The 19,983-nt window shown below is 42.9% G+C and overlaps 1 protein-coding gene across 3 annotated transcripts in view; it reads left to right on the forward strand.

Annotated features, from left to right (window-relative positions):
* Positions 1–19,983, forward strand: part of RBM33 (RNA binding motif protein 33) — a 119,044-nt gene that overhangs the window by 10,309 nt on the left and 88,752 nt on the right. For all 3 annotated transcript variants that reach the window (XM_014532259.1, XM_014532260.1, XM_014532261.1), the window contains exons 2-5: positions 8,035–8,113; positions 10,002–10,050; positions 13,277–13,353; positions 14,964–15,276. In XM_014532259.1, coding sequence (XP_014387745.1) covers positions 8,035–8,113; positions 10,002–10,050; positions 13,277–13,353; positions 14,964–15,276 — 518 coding nt within the window. The remainder of the gene's footprint in view (positions 1–8,034; positions 8,114–10,001; positions 10,051–13,276; positions 13,354–14,963; positions 15,277–19,983) is intronic.

The raw sequence follows: 19,983 nt of genomic DNA on the forward strand, positions 1-19,983 counted from the left end.
CCCCCCCCCCCATTTTGTGTCCTGGAAACCACCCTTTTAGAGCAGTGCTGTCATTATCCCCATTTTACAGGTGAGAAAACTGAGGTACTGAGAGGTGAAGCAACCTGCCCCTGGTCCCAAACCTAGGAAGCAGAAAAATGGAGATTGGGATCCTTGAAGGTTTACTCTAGAAACTCCATTTAAAAAATTCTAAATGCATAGAAGTTTTTTTCTCTCAATCATATAAAATTAGATCGTGTAAGTCAGAGCCCCTGGAACTGTTCCACACTGAAAGAGACTAAAGAGACATGGCGATTAAATGCAACACATGATTATGAACTGCGTCTTTCGCTGTAAAAAAAAAATTTATTGGGTGCTGTTCTCAGGATGTCCACAAGAGGGCACTATTTTGACTTCCCTGCAGGGCCAGAGCCCTCTAGGTCTCTCAAAAGGGTTTTCAGACTCGCAGAATTCATGACTAGGGTGCTGTTCTCAGAATGTCCACAAGAGGGCACTATTGCAACCCTTCCCTTACTAGTGTGCTGTTCTCAAAAAAAGAAAAAAGAAAATGTATTGGGACAATTGGCAAAATTCAAATAGAGTCTCAGGTGTCCACGGCAGTGATGTGCCAATGTTAACACATTTCATACCGCTCAGGAGTTTTCTCGTGTTTCGCGCGCCATCTGTTAAGGACCGCTCACGAGTGTTCTCGTTTTTCACGCCCATGGAAAAAGGAGCGAATCTAGATACTTATGTAAATTTTGTTTGGTCCCTCTTCATAGAGGAAAATGTTTTACGCAGTACCATACGTTAAAAAAGTACTAGGAACTTTAATTGTTTAATTGTTTTTGTAAATAAAAATGTTATAATTATTGAAAAACGACACCTAAAGTGCATTATGATGATTTAAATAACGTGCAGTTTGCCCGAAAACGTGCGGTCCCTGGCGTATGTCTTAGAGATTTCTATGCGGTACGAAAGGTGTTAACACCTTCAGCAAATTTGACATATGAAGTTTTGAAACTTGCTGTCAATACAACAAAATAGCATACATATCAGATCGCATAAATATCAACATATGTGTAACTCCATCTATTGAAAAAAATCCACATTATTATTTGGTACACCTAGTAGAGGCCTCCACTTGCCTTTATTTTTTTTGTATATATACTAGAGGCCCGGTGCATGAAATTTGTGCACAGACGGGGTGGGGGGCGCTCCCTCAGTCCAGCCTGCACCCTCTCCAATCTGGAACCCCTTGGGGGATGTCTGACTGCCTCTCACAATCCGGGACCACTGGCTCCTAATGGCTTGCTTGCTTGCCTGCCTGCCTGATTGCCCCTAACCCCTCTGTCTGCCTGCCTGATCGCCCCTAACCACCTCTGCCTGCTTCCCTGCTGGCCTGATCGCCCCTAACTGCCTCTTCCTCACCTCGTACCCGGGACCCAGGATTCCCTTCTCCGGCCAGTCGCAGGCACTTGGGACCCAGGCTTCCCTCCCTCTGGCTGGCCGCAGGCACCCAGGACCCGGGCTGGCTTCACCCGGGCCAGCCTCAGCTGCAGGGGACTGTGGGCGGGGGCTTGTCCCTCTCCCGGGCCACAGCCCCAGCCGCTGGTGCCCAGGACCACGGGGTGGGCGGCTTGTCACTCTCCTGGGCTGCAGAAGCTGGTGCCTGGGACCGCCGGTACCATAGGGCATGCGGCTTGTCTCTCTACCGGGCCGTAGCCCCAGCCCCTGGCGCCTGGGACCGTGGGGTGGGTGGCTTGTTCTTCTCCCAGCCGCAGCCTGGCTGGTCCCATTCCTCTCTGGAGAGCTCATTTGTGCCTCCTGGTCCCCATTCCTCTCTCGAGAGCTCATTTGTGCCTGGCTGGTCCCCATTCCTCTCTCCCCAGTGTTGAGTGTCTGAGCAGTTACGGCATGATGGCATGAGGGCATGATGACCATTTGCATATTAGCTCTTTATTATATAGGATTTTTATTGATTTCAGAGAGGAGAGAGATGGAGAAACATCAAGGATGAGAGAGAATCATTGACCAGCTGCCTTCTGCATGCCCCCCACTGGAGATTGAGCCCGCAACCCAGGCATGTGCCCTGACCGGGAATTGAACCATGACCTCCTGGTTCATAGGTCGGTGCTCAACCACTGAGCCACGCCAGTTGGGCTCCATTTGCCTTTACAATACAAACTTCTTTCTGCCTTCCAGTAAGAGTCGGGATTCCAAGCTCAGAGTCCCAGCTCTTTGCCTTTTAAGCCCTTGATTCCCAATAGTTATTCCTACTTTTCTTCATCCTCTTCTGGGATCACTTTCCCCCTCAGTGTATATACCTGCACATGGTCACCTTGCTCCCACATTAATCCCCTTCAACAGCTATTCCAGCTCCCTGCGTTCCCAGCCAGAGCTGCCTGCATAAAGCAATCATGTCTTGGTCCTGCTCACGTCCCTCCTTATTTTCCATCTTCTTTACTGCCCTGCTCTATTTTCTCCAATAAATACCTTAAGTTAGATTACATACGTATGTATTGGGGTTATTGTTTGTCTCCGCCTCTTAGACTATAACCTACTCAAGGGTAGAGATTTTTGTTATCTTGGACATCCCTGTATGTCAAGTATGTAGGACAATGCCCGGAATACATTCAGTGGTTCTCAACCTTCCTAATGCTGCGACCCTTTAATACAGTTCCTCATGTTGTGGTGACCCCCAACCATAAAATTATTTTCATTGCTACTTCATAACTGTAATTTTGCTGCTGTTATGAATCGTAATGTAAATATCTGATATGCAGAATGTATTTTCAGGGATCGCGACCCACAGGTTGCTTAAGAGCTGAAGAAATAATTGTCGAATAAATGAAGGGTACAGGATTCATGGCCTCAGTTCTAGCCTTGGTTTTTGTTGCTTAATTTTCACTTCCTTATTTTGGAATAATTTTATAGCCAATTTTTAAGGACATGTTATGGGGTCTTTCTTTTGGAGAAGTATTTATTTTAATTATTTTTGCATGATCCTGGCTTCTAATTTTGACTTTTGTGGGATTTAACTCATTCCAGGAAGTATTTATGTGACAATATGGCAGTTAAGCTTTACTTCTGGAGGTTCTGCTCTGATTGATAGCAGTTGACTGGGGCCACAAGGATTCTCACCCTAGCTGTCTGTCAGAATTACTGGGAAGCTTTAAAACAAACATTAGAGTCCACTGAATCAGATTAGGCTAGGAGCAAGGGTTGTTCATTTTTAAGCAGTGTTTGTCAGTGATCGTTATTAGGAGCTAGCTTGGTGTAAGGGCTTTCTGGCTTCAGCAGAATTGGGTGCTGTAATTTAAGCAATATCTGTCAAGGGCGATTGTGACTAAGTATTAATTCCTTCACATTGTGTAGTAATATGAAGCCATGAGCAAAACTTTTTTTAAAAAAATATGTTTTATTGATTTTTTACAGAGAGGAAGGGAGAGGGATAGAGAGTAGAAATATCGATGAGAGAGAAACATCAATCAGCTGCCTCCTGCACACCCCCTACTGGGGATGTGCCCGCAACCAAGGTACATGCCCTTGACCGGAATCGAACCTGGGATCCTTCAGTCCACAGGCTGATGCTCTGTCCACTGAGCCAAACCGGTTAGGGCAAGCAAAACTTTTTGTTCATGTTTTCATAGAGAGGGAATGCTCCTGTATTCAGGAAGTATATAATTTGGTGGAGGAAGGGAAAGGAACATAGAAACCCTTTAGAAAATAAGTATAAAATAAAATATGTGGTATTGACTGAAAGTCCAGCAGGAGGTAGAAGGGAAAGCAGTGAAAATAGCTGTTTTGATTCTGTTTGCTTTTCTCACAGGTCATACTTTGGCTGCTTGTCAGAATAGCCCAGAGGCATATTTTGTTTGACCTGCACATTAAAAAAACAACTTGAATTAGTTGCTTGCATTTAGCAGTTAGGAAAATATTTCCAGTCATAAATTTCCTTCCAAGCATCCTGTGCTCATTTGTCTCAAAGTCTTTTCTCATGTCCCTAATTATTTCTTTGATTTGTTAGTTGATGAAGTGTGTGCTGTTTAATTTCCATGTATTTGTGAATTTTCTGGTTTTTATTTCATTATTTCTAGTTTTACTTTACAAACTATGCTTTGCATGATTTTAATTTTTAAAAAATTTATGAACAATTATTTTATGGCCTAACATGCATGCTGCACAGTGTTCCGTGTTCACCTTTCTTTTGGACTGGACAGTCTCTGTTGATCTATTTTCAAGTTCATGGATTGTTCTGCCAGTTCACAGGTACTGGTGAGCCCCACTAGTGAGTTTGTCATTCAGTTAAGAGCCGTGGCAGGTGTAGCTCATTGGTTGGAGCATTGTTAGATCTGTGCACTGAAGGGTTGCGGGTTCGATTCTTGGTCAGGGCACATACCTAGGTTGTGGGTTTAATCCCCAGTCTCACGTACGGGAGGCAACCGATGGCTGTTTCTCTTATTGATGCCCCTCTCATCAATAAAAAAAAACCATCCTGTGTGAGGATTAAAAAAATTAGATGTGCAACATGCTGTGTGTTCAAATCATATACGTAGTGTGGGGAAAATGTAAAGTATTAATTTTTTTCCACTGATTACATGCTATAATGATATTATTTTGATATTCTGGGTTAAATAAAATATGTTTTAAAATTTCACTTGTTAAAGTTTCAAGCTTCTTTTTACTTTTTAAATGTGGCTGCTGGAGATTTTAAAAGTACAGTTGACCCTGGGACAACGTGTGTTTGAAATGCACAGGTCCACTTATATATGGATTTTTTTCAATAAATATGTAGTTGGCAGTCTGTATCCCCAGGTTTTGCATTGGCAGATTCAACCAACCATGGATCAAAAACAGTATTTTTGATTTGTGGTTGGGAATCTGCAGATGCAGGGGCAGACTGTATGCAGTGTGCTGGGCCATCTATACTAATAAAAGGGTAATATGCTAATTAGACTGGATAGACCGGACATCTTGCGATGAGGCCGGCAGGGGAGGGCAGTTAGTGGGTGATCAGGTCGGCAGGCAGAGGCAGTTAGGGGTGATTGGGCAGGCAGGCAGAGTGGTTAGGGACGATCAGGTCGGCAGGGGAGGGTGGTTTGGAGCCAGCAGTTCTGGATTGCGAGAGGGATATCCGACTGCTGCTTTAGGCCCAATCAGGCCTAAACCGGTCATCCCCTGAGGGGTCCCAGATTGGAGAGGGTACAGACCAGGCTGAGGGACCCCCACCCCCCTCTTGTACGAATTTCGTGCACCGGGCCTCTAGTGTGTATATGTGTGTGTGTGTGTGTATCCTATCCTATCTAATCCTATCTAATAAAAGACAAAAAGGGATATTAACCGTACCTCCGCTACGCTTCCCATTGGCTAATCAGCGAGATATGCAAATTAACTGCTAACAAAGATGGTGGCCGGCAGCTACGCAGCTGAAGTGAGCAGGAGGTTTGCTTGCTCCAGTGATGGAGGAAGCGAAGGTTCCCCCCCTGCCGTGGCCTGCTTTAAGCTCCGAAAGCAACAATGTTTCAATTATAGAAGCTAAACAAACCCCAGATACCTGCTTTCAGCCAGCCGCAGCCTCAGAGCTGGGAGCGCCAGTGAAGGCAACAGAGTTTCAATTATAGAAGGTAAATAAATCCCAGAATTAAAAAAAAAGAAAAAGGAGAGGCTGGGAGCTTCAGTCGCAGGCCAGCCTGAAAACGGCCCTCAGCCCCTCACCCAGACTGGCCAGGCACCCCAGTGGGAACCCCCACCCTGAAGGGGGTGTGACCAGCTGCAAACAGCCATCAGCCCCTCACCCTGGCTGGCCAGGCACCCAAGCAGGACCCCCACCCTGATCCGGGACACCCTTCAGGGCAAACCAGCTGGCCCCCACCCGTGCATCAGGCCTCTATCCTATATAGTAAAAGGGTAAGATGCAAATTGACCCTAACAGCAGCAGGACTGGGAATGACTGGTCACTATGACACACACTGACCACCAGGGGGCAGACGCTCAATGCAGGAGCTGCCCTCTGGGGGTCAGTATGCTCCCACATGGGGGAGCTCTGCTCAGCCACAAGCCAGGCTGATGGCTGCCAGTACAGCGGTGGTGGTAGGAGCCTCTCCTGCCTCCTCAGCAGCGCTAAGGATGTCCAACTGCAGCTTAGGCCTGCTCCCCGCTGGCAAGTGGACATCCCCCGAGGGCTGCTGGGCTGCCAGAGGGATGTCTGACTGCCAGGTTAGGCCCAATCCCCCCGGGAGCAGGCCTAAGCCAGCAAGTGGTCATCCCCTGAGGGGTCCCAGACTGCGAGAGGGCACAGGCCGGGCTGCACAAATTTTTGTGCACCGGGCCTCTAGTATATATATATATGAAAGCCAAGTGGCCGGAATAACTGGTCACTGTGACGCGCACTGTGGCAGCCAACTGGCCCGATCGAACCTGATCAGCCCCTCCCAACCTCCCACAGCCCCGCCCCGGATCCCCCTCACACCGCCTCTCCCCCCGATCAGGGGCGGGCCGGCCAACCAACTGCCTGTGGCCCCCCGCCAGCCTGGCCCCAATTGGCCCCCCCACATCCCCTCACCCCTGCCAGCCCAGCCTGATTGGGCCCCATGGGGGCAGACAGCTGGACCTCACTCGTGCACGAATTTGTGCACCTGGCTTCTAGTCTCTTACATAAAAGGCCCGTGGCCGTCATGCCGTTATGAGCAAACTAGCAGCGGCTCTCGCGGCGGGCAGGGCTCTCGCGGCGGGCAGGGCGGTGCGCAAGCTATGAGTGGCGGAGGGTGGGGCGCAAGCTACAAGCGTTGGAGAGCTATGGGTGGCGGAGGGCAGGGCGTGAGCTACTAGTGGTGATGGGTGGAGCGGCCAGCTGAGGCAAGAGGAAGTGAGCTACTCCTGCACGATTTTGTGCGCGCTGGGCCTCTAGTTTTATACAGACAGTCCTTGGGTTACATCGGACTTTCGTGGTTATGTCGCCAGCTCCCATTTCTTTATATATAAAAAAAGTTCCATCATTTCAATGTATGTACATACGTGCTTTATGTTTTTTATTATTTATTTACCACAACTAAAGGTCAGGAATTGTTATCTTTCTTTTAAATTGTTTTTACTGTTTCACTTCAATACTGCTGTGTATGTGCTCCATATGAGTGACGTAGGTGCTTATGTAGGTGGGTTCCAACTTACAGTGAAAATCGCGTTACGTCGTGCCGTAGGAATGGATCTCTGATGTAACCTGAGGACCTACTGTATAAGGGACTTGAGCATCCGTGGATTGTGGTATCTGAAGGGTTTCTGGAACCAATCTCCAGTGGATACTGAGGGATGAGTGACGTAGGTGCTTATGTAGGTGGGTTCCAACTTACAGTGAAAATCGCGTTACGTCGTGCTGTAGGAATGGATCTCTGATGTAACCTGAGGACCTACTGTATAAGGGACTTGAGCATCCGTGGATTGTGGTATCTGAAGGGTTTCTGGAACCAATCTCCAGTGGATACTGAGGGATGACTGTTAAGTTTTGGCAGAGGCCAAAGTTATACATGAATTTTTGACTGCATGGGGTTGATGGGTTTCCGTGTCCCAACCCCTGCCTTGTTCACGGTGCACTGTATATGCGTGGTTTGTGTCCCCTTCCTGTCGTGTTCTCTACACTATCCTAACAACTTCCTTAATGATGGTCTTTGTTCTCCATGATTCATTTGGAAATATGTAAAGATTACAAAAAGTAATATAACTATTAGCAAATCAGCAATTTTTTCCCATTTGTGTAATTGTAGCAAAAATACACATTAAATCATTTTATAAAGAAAATGTTTTATTGAAATTTATGATTAAAAATACTGTTCTATTGTGGTTTTTCTAATAGTGTTCAATAAATTGATTTTCTTTGAATAGCTTTATACTTTAAGGTTTTTTAATTACTAAAAATGGCTAAAGTAAGAGTTATATATGGAACTTTTGTATTTTAAAATGTCATACCAGGAATCCTCAAAAGAAAGGTTGTGTCACTATTTGAAGATGTGGATGTGTTTTAATTTGGGAAGACTGACTTTCATGGCCTCTCCTTCACAGATGATGACTTTGACCAATTTGATAAGCCGGGTGCAGAGCGGTCCTGGAGGAGAAGGGCTGCAGATGAGGACTGGGACAGGTATGAACACCTGCTTGTGTGTTTCAGAGTCCACACTGATTTATCTCATTCCGCCACTTGGCTCCGCAGAGTTCTTCTCTGAAAACAGTGTGTTGGCCCCCTGATGCTCTTTCCAGGTGGGCTGGAGGACAAGGACGGGCACTCCAGGCAGAGGCTCCAGGCCTGTGTTGTCTAAAGGGTGGCCAATGGGACACTGGTTGTCTCATCTCTCTGTGTTTCTATACATTGATGGTATTGACTTGGTGAACACCCAGAGCTGTTGTTGGAGTACTTTTCTGCAAGAGTTCCTGTTGTCCACATCCTACCCAATATTTGGTAGACTTTACAGTTTTTGCCATTTTAATATATATTTTAAATTTGTATTTCCCTGATTCCTTGTGAAGATGAAAATACCTTTTTAGGAGTGCATGTGTGTGCGCACATACATACGCACAAGTACACACACACTGACAGTATATGGAAAGTCCCCAGTAATGATAGATGTCAGTTCAGTGTAGCGATTACTTTCGTTGAGGAGCTTGAGCACCGGCACACGGATGTTTCCTGGAAGAAGGCCACGGGACAGAGCTGGGGGGTGGAGTTCTCAAATGATGATGATTCTGTCTGTATACATTTTACCATTTAAATACTGTGTTGCAAATGTGAAAATGACTTTGGGTTATAGTCAGAAAGTTTAACATAAAGGTGAACAGCTCTGACTAAAGAACAACAATATTATAAAACAAGAACCTGATTCCTGTCGGGGAAACTAGGGAGCCCCAGAAACTTCACAGAATACTCTACATTGGAAACTACGTCTCATACCATAGCCTTTATAAATTTTATAAAGTTCATTACTCTCCAGTGACTCTCAACCTATAAAACATTACTCAGAGCTTAGAACAAATTCACCTGTAAAAGAAATGGTCTTACTGGGAAGTAGTGGTAACTGATTTTTATTTAAAAGACTCTGATAGGAGCTGAATCAAATAGTGTATTTTAGCAGTTTACTCATCATTTGGATTTTCTTTTCTGTCAGTTATATTTTCATATCTATGTCTGTTTTTCTTTTGGGTCGTCTTTTCCTTATTGATTTTATGATTCTTTATACTTTGGGAAATTTATTTTTGTGCTTGTAGAGATTTCCTCCCAGTCTGCGGCCTGTGTTCCCTTAAACAGTAAAAAGTCTTTAAATATATTTTTATAAGTAATATAATTAAATGTCTAAATGTTTTCCTGTATGGTTTTGTTTATTCTTTTTTAATTAAAATATAAAAATATATATCTGCAAGAATAGCACAAAACCCTGACATTCCCTTCTCAAGGGTTTCTGTTTTATGAGAAAGCATGTTCCCATCATTCAGAACATAAACATGCTGACAAAAGATGGCAGATGACTGCTGGGACCTCCATGTCACATAGAGATAACTCCCTTAGTTATGATTTACTTGTATGTCATCATCAGCATGATTGTTCCATGTTTTAATTTTTTTCAGTTTTTGCAGTTTGATGAGTGTCAAACGCTCTCAGTGGTTTTTAATTTTTCTAGTTAATGATATTGGACATCTTTTCCTATGTTTTGTAGGTTTTTAAAGGTAGGAGAAAGCACAGATACTACTTGTTATAGTATATTGTTTTACTGATTACTGAACAGGTAAAAAAAAAAAGATCCCATATTGAGGTGAAAAACTAAGCTTAGAGGTCTAGTGAGAGCCACCTCCTATAGCAAAGCCTCTCTCACACTTAAAAGACCAGTGTTCCCTATATATTTGAAAATAAGTCTTTATTATTAGTAAAGAAAAGGGAAAGTATAGCAAATATAACGTGCAAGTACCCAAGCCCCCAAATCCTGGGTAGATTCCCAGCATGTAATGAGATGATGCATTGACGTATCTCTTCTTCTCTCCAGTGAACTTGAAGATGACTTACTTGGAGAAGATTTGCTGTCTGGCAAAAAGGTAAGAAGTAAAGATCTTTTTGAAACTAAATGGTAGTCATTTAATTACACTTAAAATATAGGAATATGTCTTCTGAAGGGGATGTGTTCCTGGAAAGTTAGGTATAGATTAAAATTTTGTGAATTGAATTTTTAAGTGCACAAAGAACTGACTGTTAATTTACTTTTAGTAAATTCTCTGATAACTATAACTCAAACAGTAGATTCTTTAATAGTTTAGTTCCTATATTGTCCAAGGCACTCTAGCAGGTATTGAGTTTGTGAGAATGGTAACCATAAAACTACCACTTTTCTTGAAGGAACTTCATATTTGGAGTTAATATTTGGCATACTGGATCTGGAATTCACTTTTTGGGAATATTCAGAGATAAGCTTAAAGATAAGCTTATCTTTATACTCAAACATACTCAAATATACAGATATTCTATTTCCTTTCATTCTTATTCCATGTTTTTATACATACTTTACATATAAAATACTGTTTCTTTTAAATTTAGTGTTGTATCATTGGCATTTTCCTATTGTCACTAAATATTTTAAGATACTTTATAATGGCTATGTAATATTTCATTGTTTGTGTATACTAAAGTATACCTAGACATTTCTATGTGCATTGGGGTTGTTTCCAGCTAATTGCTTATGATTTTTTAAAAACAACTTTTTAATAGAAAATTTAAATCCCATACAAACGAAGAGGGAACAGTGTAACAGGACCCTCATGCATTTGTCACCTGCTTTAGCAATTTTAGTTAAAGGCAGTCTTGCTTCATCTTTATGCAATGGGAAAAATATCCTCATGTGAGGATAACCAAAAATAACAAAAACAAAAATCTTCCTCAGTGCGATAGATGAAAAATGATATCTAGTTGGTTTACTTTCTATTTATTTGGTTGCTAATGAGATTGAATTTGGTCAGGTATTGGTGAGTTTATTATAGGGCTGTGAGAGGAGCCCAGGCGATGGGTGCACTGGCTGCCTGACCACTGTCTTTTTCACACTTGAGTCTCCACAAAATGTACGGAGATGTAACTGACTGGAGAGAGACTCCTAGGCCACTGGTGGCCAGGGAGGTTAATGGCCTCCTTTCATTCAAAACCATGTATTGAGTGTAGCAAAAATGTCAGACTGTGAGGGACAACGTGAGGACAGGTTTGTCTGTGTCAAGGAGGGAGGTTGTAGAGTCAATTTTAAATATGTACAGGGTAGAAATGAAAGGCTGTAAACGTAAGACAAAGCAGGCTGGTGTGACCCGGTGAGAGCTGTCAGAAATGGGCCGGGCTTGCAATGGCAGCTGACCGCTGGCCTGTGACTCCAGAGCTCCTTTGCTCTCCTTGTGCAGCAGCAGGCGCATGACAGTGCTCTTCGGGTGCACCCAGTGTTCTCCCAGGGTTGCTGTCCCATCAAAGTGCCTGCATTCTCGGGAGTCCCGGAGAGCCATGGGAGAACCACTCGTTCTCTTTCTTACTTGCTCCTCTTCTGTGCAGGAATGTCTGGCGGTTTGTTGAGAGTGGAGGAAGGTTTCGCGCATTCATGGCCACTGTCTCTTCCTTTCTTGGGCTCTTTTTGCCCTGCTTTCCCTCAGACCGTCCTGAGCAGAACCCCCCCTGACTTCTCCGCTTCTGCCTGCGGAGAGAGCTCACTCCAGTTCATTGGGAGGGAGTTGAAAATCAGTTTGGCCTCAAGGATTTAGTCTAGCTCTTCCTTCCAGCTTTATCAATAAAGTGGGTGTTTTGATCATTGTCTCCTCTGTCTGTTACTCATTAGGTTCAGAATTGACACAAAGTTGAATCTGCAGAACTCAAAAGTGAGATATATTACCATCAGGGGTCCATTACAACATATATTCTTTTTTTCTTTGGTGAATTATTTGTTGGTTCATTGATTTTTGACAAATACTTAAATGTTCAACTAAAATAACTGAAGGAAGCAGCCTCTTATTGAATGGAATTTGGCTTTCATTGGATTAATTTTTAAAGATTTCCTGAAAGTGGTTTATTTAATGAATTGGGCAGCTATACCTAGGTTCACCCATGGCAGGCCTGGCTCACACCTGTTAATGGCGTTCCTGTCACTCAAAACTGGCCCAGTTGGGATGACCGAATATGTGGGCAACGAGGTGAAACTTCATTTTGACTCCATTAAAGCAGTCTGCTTTGTTTCAGCTGCTCCACCTCCCTTCAAGTAAACTAAGTACAGGGTCTATGTTTTTATCTTATTCTAATGTCAGCGATTGGGTGGAGTCTCTTGGGACTAATAAGAACGACTAATAAGCTTGATATATTTTTGGCTTACATCAAAAATACTATAATAGAGAATATACAGACAAGTTTGAGAAGCCTATTTTTGTAGAAAGTATACAGACAAGCTTGAAAAATCTATTTTTATAAGCTATAAAATGCTGGGAAAATACTGCTTATTTGTTTGCTGCTTCTTTAAGTAGAAAACCAAGTGTGTTTTTTTTGTCCCTAATATGTGTGTGGGGGCAGGGCTTGGATTGTCTTTTGGAGGGGGAGTGGTAATTTATATATATCATAGAAATAATTTTAATAGACAAGGAAAATGTGAAGTTCCTCCCTGCCCCCTGTCTACGATACTGGTATATATTTAACCTGAGACTATAGAAATGTGACCAGTTGACAAAATCACCAGTTACCTCTACTTGCATAATGAGTGCACAGGGCCGTCAAGAACAGGAGTGAGGACCTGAGTAGTCATATTTATTTTCATGTGCCAACTGTGTTGGACAAACCAAAGTTTTATTTTAATCCCTTATCATTTTAATTTAGTGATCCGGTTATTTAAAATCTGTTTATTTCTAAAATTCCACTTTTTTCCTTTTTCTTTAAAAAGTCTTTAGATTTTATATACTAACAATGTTACATTTAGTAAAATCTTATGGTGTCTTTAAGAAAAATTTTTGTTTGTAGGGTGTCACCACAAGACTTCCCTTTTTTGGTTAGAATTATAGTAAATATGATCATTATGCTTGTTACTTCTATACCTACTTGACTGTGCATCTAAAAACTAGTCTGGGGTAGTAAGCAAGTATGCTGTATGTGGGATTTCTCCATTTTGTCACTGGTTACATGAAACTGTGAAAACTTTCTGAATGGTAAATATTTTAATAACAAGGTTAGAAACAATCCAGTCAGCGTGATTTTGCACTTTTTATAACAAGTCTTATTACGGAAATGACATGCATTAAGTAGATTTCTTATTTTAATTAGAATCAGTCGGATTTGTCAGATGAAGAGCTGAACGATGATCTTTTACAGAGTGATAATGAAGACGACGAAAATTTCAGGTACTCTATTAACTCCTTAAAAATTGTCTTTATTTAACTAAGTTGATAAGAACTGTTTGTAATTTATAATTACAATGGAGATAATTTAATGTATTATATTTTTAACATGATTTTATTCTAAATGGGATATTAATATAACTCTGATGTAAAAGCCATAAATAGGTACATTTTTCTATAAGTAGATCAACTGTTTAAAAGTCAGTGTTGGCCTTGCATTTAATGACCTCTGTGGGTTCTGCTGAGTGCAGGTGATAAGAAAGCTCAGCACAGGTGTGTACTGCTGTTTTGAGGAATTGCTATATCTGATTGGGGCAATGCCCCTGGGCTCGTCATTTTGTTTGCTGCTGTTTGCTGTTGCTGTTTTTGCTTTCTTCTAGACAGTTTTTACTTGTACCTAGCTGATTACCGTTTGGGAATTGCCATTTTGGAAATTCCTTTGGACTGTACTTTATCTCCGGTTGACTATCTGAATGTAATTGTTTTAGTCTGTTTGGGCTGCAATAGTAAAATACTATAAACTGGGTGGCTTATAAACAACAAATTTATTTCCCACAGTTCTGGAGGCCGGGAAGTCCAAGGCCAAAGTGCTAGCTAGCCCTGTCAGGGTCTGGTGGGGACCCACTTTCTGGTTCACAGATGGTGCCTTCTCGCTGTGTTCTCAGGTGACAAAAGGGGAGAGAGGCTCTTTGGGGTCCCTTTATAAGGGCACTAATCCCATCATGAAGCTCCAGCCTTGTGACTTAAGCACCTCCCAAAGCCTTCACCTCCACACACCACCATCACAGTGGGGTTGCCTTGAAGCAGACCTTTGGAGTTTTTAAACCACATGTCTGTGTGGCATATATGTTTTGTTAGGATTGGATACTTAATATGTGGGACTTAGATTTATTTGCAAAATCTTGTATTTTAAGTGTATCTTACACTTTATTAGCTTTTGTGACTTAATAGGTAGAATATGAATTTTTTTTGCAGTTTTAAAACTTTAACCCTGGTATGTTGCTCAGAAATTATGAACTAATTTTTTCATGTTTGTGACTAGGATAAATTTTATTTATTTGAACATTAAAATGTAGTTTTATACACATTTTTAATATTTTTATTTTAAAATAGGAGCCTATAATTTGCACCATGGATTTAAAAAAATAGTTTTTATAATTATGATTTTTTGTTTATAGAGTAATACTCCTATTTTTACTTTGAAATCTTAGAAAACATGCCATCCTTTTCATTCTGGTGGTTAGAATGAAATACACTATTTGCTTTCAGATCTCAACTTTTGCCAGTCAAATCAGACCTGTTTTCCCAACTGGTTGATCTGATTCTCGTGGTCAAATAACCTGCAGCTGCTGATAGTCGGGGTGCTGTTCCATCAGAGGGTGCATTGCTGGCTTAGTACGCCACACAGGCTGCTGTCCCGTGAGACTGTGCGGTGCTGGCTCAGTGCAGAATACGAGCTCTGTTTTCAGTCCTTGTTGGGCTTAGTGTGTATTTTTAAGAACTGGAATAACTTTTCTCCAGTCAAGGTTTGTCCTTGTAACAGTTAATTGGTGTATGACTTAGTTTTAAGCTCCACTCTAATTGGCACCTTTCTGTATTTTTGTTCCCTCTAGTTCTCAGAGTGTCACAATTAGTCTGAAAACCACATCTGGCATGGTCACATCATATGAACTGGCTGACAACACTAATGACCAGTCTGGAGAACAGGAATCCGAGTATGAGCAAGGAGAGGATGAACTGGTTTATCACAAGTCCGATGGGTCTGAATTGTATGCTCATGAGTATCCGGAGGAAGGACAGTATGAAGGCCAGGATGCCGAGCTGACAGAAGACCACATGGAGTATGTGGAAGAGCCAGAGGAGGAGCAGCTGTACAATGACGAAGTGTTGGACATCGAGATCAATGAGCCTTTAGATGAATTCACAGTGAGTCCTTCTCCTTTGTGTGCCAAAGATAACCTGGCTGCCAGGGCACAGGTTTCTAGACTGATTTGAAATCTATTTCCCTCCCTCGGGAGGGAGGGAAATTAGACCTTATTATCACTGTCTGCCAGTTTCTTTATCTGAGCTGTGACAAAGTTTGTGTTGACAGCTTGTTTGGCTGGAGGTAATGCTCCTTTGTCATTCTGGAAGGCTGTACAGAATTGTGACCTTGAGGATTGCACCCTAAGGAAGAAAACAGCTTTGTGTGGTGCAGATACACTGTCAATTGTTAGAAGTACTTAATGCAGAGCTTTTATTCTGGCTTTAGACAAGATCTGATAAAGTTCTTCTAAGGTGAAAAGATTATTGACCTGCTAAAGACATCTTTAAGGTGCTAATATTTGAAAGTGATTGATGTTCTGTTCATTCATCCTTTCTGTAACCGAGAACTGTCCAAACAGGAATAAAGAGATGGGAGGTTAGTTTAGGAAATGTCACAGGAATTTGTTATCTGTGATCAGGAAGTGGAGACTGCCGATTTTTATTTCAGAAAGATGATTTTCATAGTAGCTTTCTGTTTTTAAATTGAATATCAACAGAAAAGGTGCTAGTGAAAGGCTACTCATGTGTCTTTAGTGATTCATCATTAAAGAGATTTGTTTTTAAAACTAGCTCTTACGAGATTATGTGGAAGGATGTGATCATAGCTGCAGTAGGATCTTGGGGTTTTCAGGACATAGGGGTTGCACTGAAATGCATGGTACATGGGGCTTCAGGGGGTGAGGGAGCCTGCAGAGTTAGAGGGTGTACACAGCCTCTTGCAGGGGGAGCTCTGCCCTCTCTCCTATGATCTCATTCAGAGGAAGCTTGCATTTGAGAAAAAAGTTCAAAAAGTGCTGGATTTTGGCCAATGAAATACATATCCTATATAATAAAAGGGTAATATGCAAATTGACTGAAGGATGGAACGACCGGTCGCTATGACACACACACTAACCACCAGGGGGCAGACGCTCAATGCAGGAGCTGCCCCCTGGTGGTCAGTGCGCTCCCACAGAGGGATCATGGCTCAGCTACAAGCCAGGCTCATGGTTGGCGAGCGCAGCGGCCCGCCTCCATGGTAGTGCTAAGGATGTCCCCTCAAGGGCTCCCCGACTGCGAAAGGGCACAGGCAGGGCTGAGAATCCCCCCACCCCCACCTCCCACCCCCCCTCCAGTGCACGAATGTTGTGCACCGGACCTCTAGTATGTATATAATTGCAAAAAGATTGTGTGAGAAATCCTCACCTGTCTGAATTCAAGTAACGGACTCAGAGACAGAAGTATGGGAAAAATCAGACTTTTAATAAGTTCTCAAGAGCAGGTGTCTGTCCAGTTGTACAGGCACACCTGGGACAGCAAATACAGCCTGTTTATTCAGTCCCTCCTCCGGGTCCTCATTGGCTGAGTACTATGGGGTCACCTGTTTCCTCATATGTCGCTTAGGTCTTGCTGTCTCCCATTGGGCCATTTAAAAAACTTGGGCTGAAGCCTTTTCTAGTTGCCTCCACCTCCCCCAGTCTAGTTGAGGCAGGTACCTTGGGGGTTTCCACCATGATGCTGGCCACAGTGCTTTGTTCTTATATCCTCTTCCCTCCTCCCTACATTTTGTTTGCTCTGGGGAAATTCAGCAACCATTTCCATCAAAAGCCGACCATGCTGGAGATGGGTCACAGAGGCCCATTTCCTACAGCTTGTTTATGTGGAATCTTAGAATATTTAGTTCCAGTCGTGATTATGTTTGAGTATCTCAGTAGCTATTTGATTTGACTCTTTTTAATGCTTTCTGTTCAGTAGGTCTAGTCATGAAAACTGTTTGAAGTTTTGGTAAAGAGAGGCACGGAAAAGGCATCCCGGACACTTGTTCTTTGCTAATCCTGTAGTGGTTTGTATTGGTCATCTTTCCCTGTGTGGACAGGTGCTCTCTGCTCTCCTGCTGTGTTGTAAGCCAGCTTAATGTGGGGCACTACTTAGAATGCTTCTTAAAAGTGAAGTCACAGTCTTTTAAAATTGTGCCTAGTTATTCCCTAGTTGTAGCATTTTATTCTTTCTACTGAATATCAGTAAAATCAGATGATTGGCAAATTGTATCTGGTCCTCTCCCTTGTAAATTCAGCAGTTCAACCAGTCTGTACTGATGTTCAAGCACTGGGGCCACAAATATTGCTAAAAGACATGAAGCATGAAGCATGGCCCTTGCCTTCTGTGCACTTAAATTTATTGGAACAAACTACAGTTGGAAAGCACTTGTTAGTGTGCCCCCCACAAGGTGTACCCTCATCGTGGCACTCCTGTAGTTTGTTAGGAAGAGTATCTCTAGTAAGTGAGTTTTCCATCCATCCTCACACTGAGATTACATAGGGCCATGGTTGTATAATGTCCATCTGAATTAGCCAGCCTTTGTGGTCTGAGATTCAGGTATCAAAAAGAAAAAAACATTGCAATTGAATATACTCACAGTACTTTTCTTTGTTAAAATTAATTTTTTTTCAGGAATTAAAAAAAAATACTTAGAAATTCTGAAAGTGCTATAATATTTTTACAGAGAGTTATAAACTTTAAAGATGAGGCTGAGTAGTTGGGTGTCTTTTTGTGAGTTAGTGTTAGCTCACTTCAGTACATGGAGCTTTACAGCTACGGTCGTTCTTTCCTTTCTCCCATCTTTATAGTTCACAGCGGTGGAATCTGGCATTACCTCTTCTTTGTTTGGTATGTGGACTTAAACTGTGAAATCCTCCCCCCAGCTCTGCAGCAAGGAGGCCGTTATTGGTGTTCGTATTCATTTATTCTTCACTATTAGACTAACGAGCACAAGTAGATCGCATGCCTGTGTGTCCCATGGGGTTTAGTTTATTACCTGTGGTTGCCGGTCCTACTCTGCAGTGCTGACCATGAGCATGGTCTGTCCATTCTAGCTTACTCTGGGAGAGCACATGGAGGATTTTGTGTATCGTGGGGTAGAATCAAAACCACGGAATTTTACATGTGAAGAGCCAGATCTGCATTGATGAACAAACAGCTCTCGTGTTCTTTCCCGCTATACTCAGAAGTGTGAAGATCCTTAGATCTTGAGGATTTTGCTGGTCCTGTTTTTGAGAGTGAATTGGTATTTGATTTAAAAACTTGTACTTAGGAATGAGTGCATATCACTCATTATGTAACAAAACATTAGAAAATTGTTGAGTAATTTATACTTTAAGCACAATCAATTTACTAGTATTTAGGGTCTTTAAAATTAACGCAGTGAGATTTCATAAAACATTGCTGTGTAAGAACAGTTTCAGGATGATAATTTATGAAAAGGGCAGCAGAGTTTTGTTTGCCAGTGAGGATCCAGTACTGCAGACTGTACTTGAGTGTCTATTGGCTGGACTTTTGATTAGCATCATTTGGCCATGTTTGTTCTCTCTGACTTTGGGAATGGTGTCCGTTGGTTCCTGACGGTCTCATCTGCCTTGGAGGTTTTGGAAGTTTGTTTAATTTGAGACAGTGGATTTTCCTCTCTCTGTACTGTACAGAAGGTTGTTCAGTCTCCATGGTGTGTTCACTCTTTGATGCCTGCCTGTAACTGTCCAGTGTTCATTTTATTGGGGGCGGGGGTCAGGGACACTGGGAAGTCCAGTTCCCCCGGATAGGATCAGATCTTCTAGTCTCTTGCTGGCAATACTTGCAGGAGCCTTTCTTCCCCTCTCAGCTGGCTGCTTCCTACTGGGTGCCCTCAAGAGCCTCCTGCCTGCTGACATGCCCCTTACATTTCATATAGACCTGAATCATCTCTTATTCAGGGACTGGCTGATGGAGAACCTGAATCTAGCCTGTGGTTCTCAGTGCAGCTCCTGTGTTGAACTGAATTGCTCTTCTTTGGTCTTTTGTTGCTGTAAGGTTTGAACCTGGTGTGACCCCAGCCCCTTACTGCTGCTGGGCTCTTCATGGGAGCAGGTGGTCACTTTCTGTTTAGGTTACTGCCCTTAGTGCTAATTTTATTAAAGCGATTTCTTGGAGTTTGGGCACTTGGAGTTTGTCGCAGAGCCCCTGTCACTGACCACAGCAGTTGGGTTCCATGCTGTGCTCTGTTCTCATTGGCACAGGGGAAGGTCATCTTCCTTTGCGTTTAGTGTTTTCTCCTCTGGCAGGTAACTGCCGTAGTAAAATGTGCTAAAACAATTAAGCATGAGTCAACAAGATGAAACATGCTGAAAACCCCCTAAAAGCTATATGCGAAAAACTTTTCTCTTTTAATGGCTGTTAGGATGAAGAATTCTTGCAGGCTTATGAAGGGATATCTTTGGAGGAACATTAATGATTAGATCCAGTCATAGAGTAAATGAACTCGTAATATGTGTGAATTAATAAGAGCATATCTCAGACATACTTAGTAAGGCTGATGATCATTTTGGGAAAAGTTGGACCTCTCCTTGCACTTTAATTATACATATACTAGAGGCCCGGTGCACAAAAATTTGTGCACTCGGGGGGCGGGAGAGGGAGGTCCCTCAGCCCGTCCTGTGCCCTCTCGCAGTCTGGGACCCCTCGGGAGATAATGACCTGCTGGCTTAGGCCTGCTCCCGGGTGGCAGAGGGCAGGCCCAATCCCTAGGTGCAGCCCCTGGTTGGGCTCAGAGCAGGGCTGATTGGGGAGTTGGGGCGCCGCCCCGTCATGCACAGAGCAGGG

Source organism: Myotis brandtii, unplaced genomic scaffold (assembly GCF_000412655.1).
Source record: "Myotis brandtii unplaced genomic scaffold, ASM41265v1 scaffold868, whole genome shotgun sequence".
NCBI classification, from domain to species: domain Eukaryota; kingdom Metazoa; phylum Chordata; class Mammalia; order Chiroptera; family Vespertilionidae; genus Myotis; species Myotis brandtii.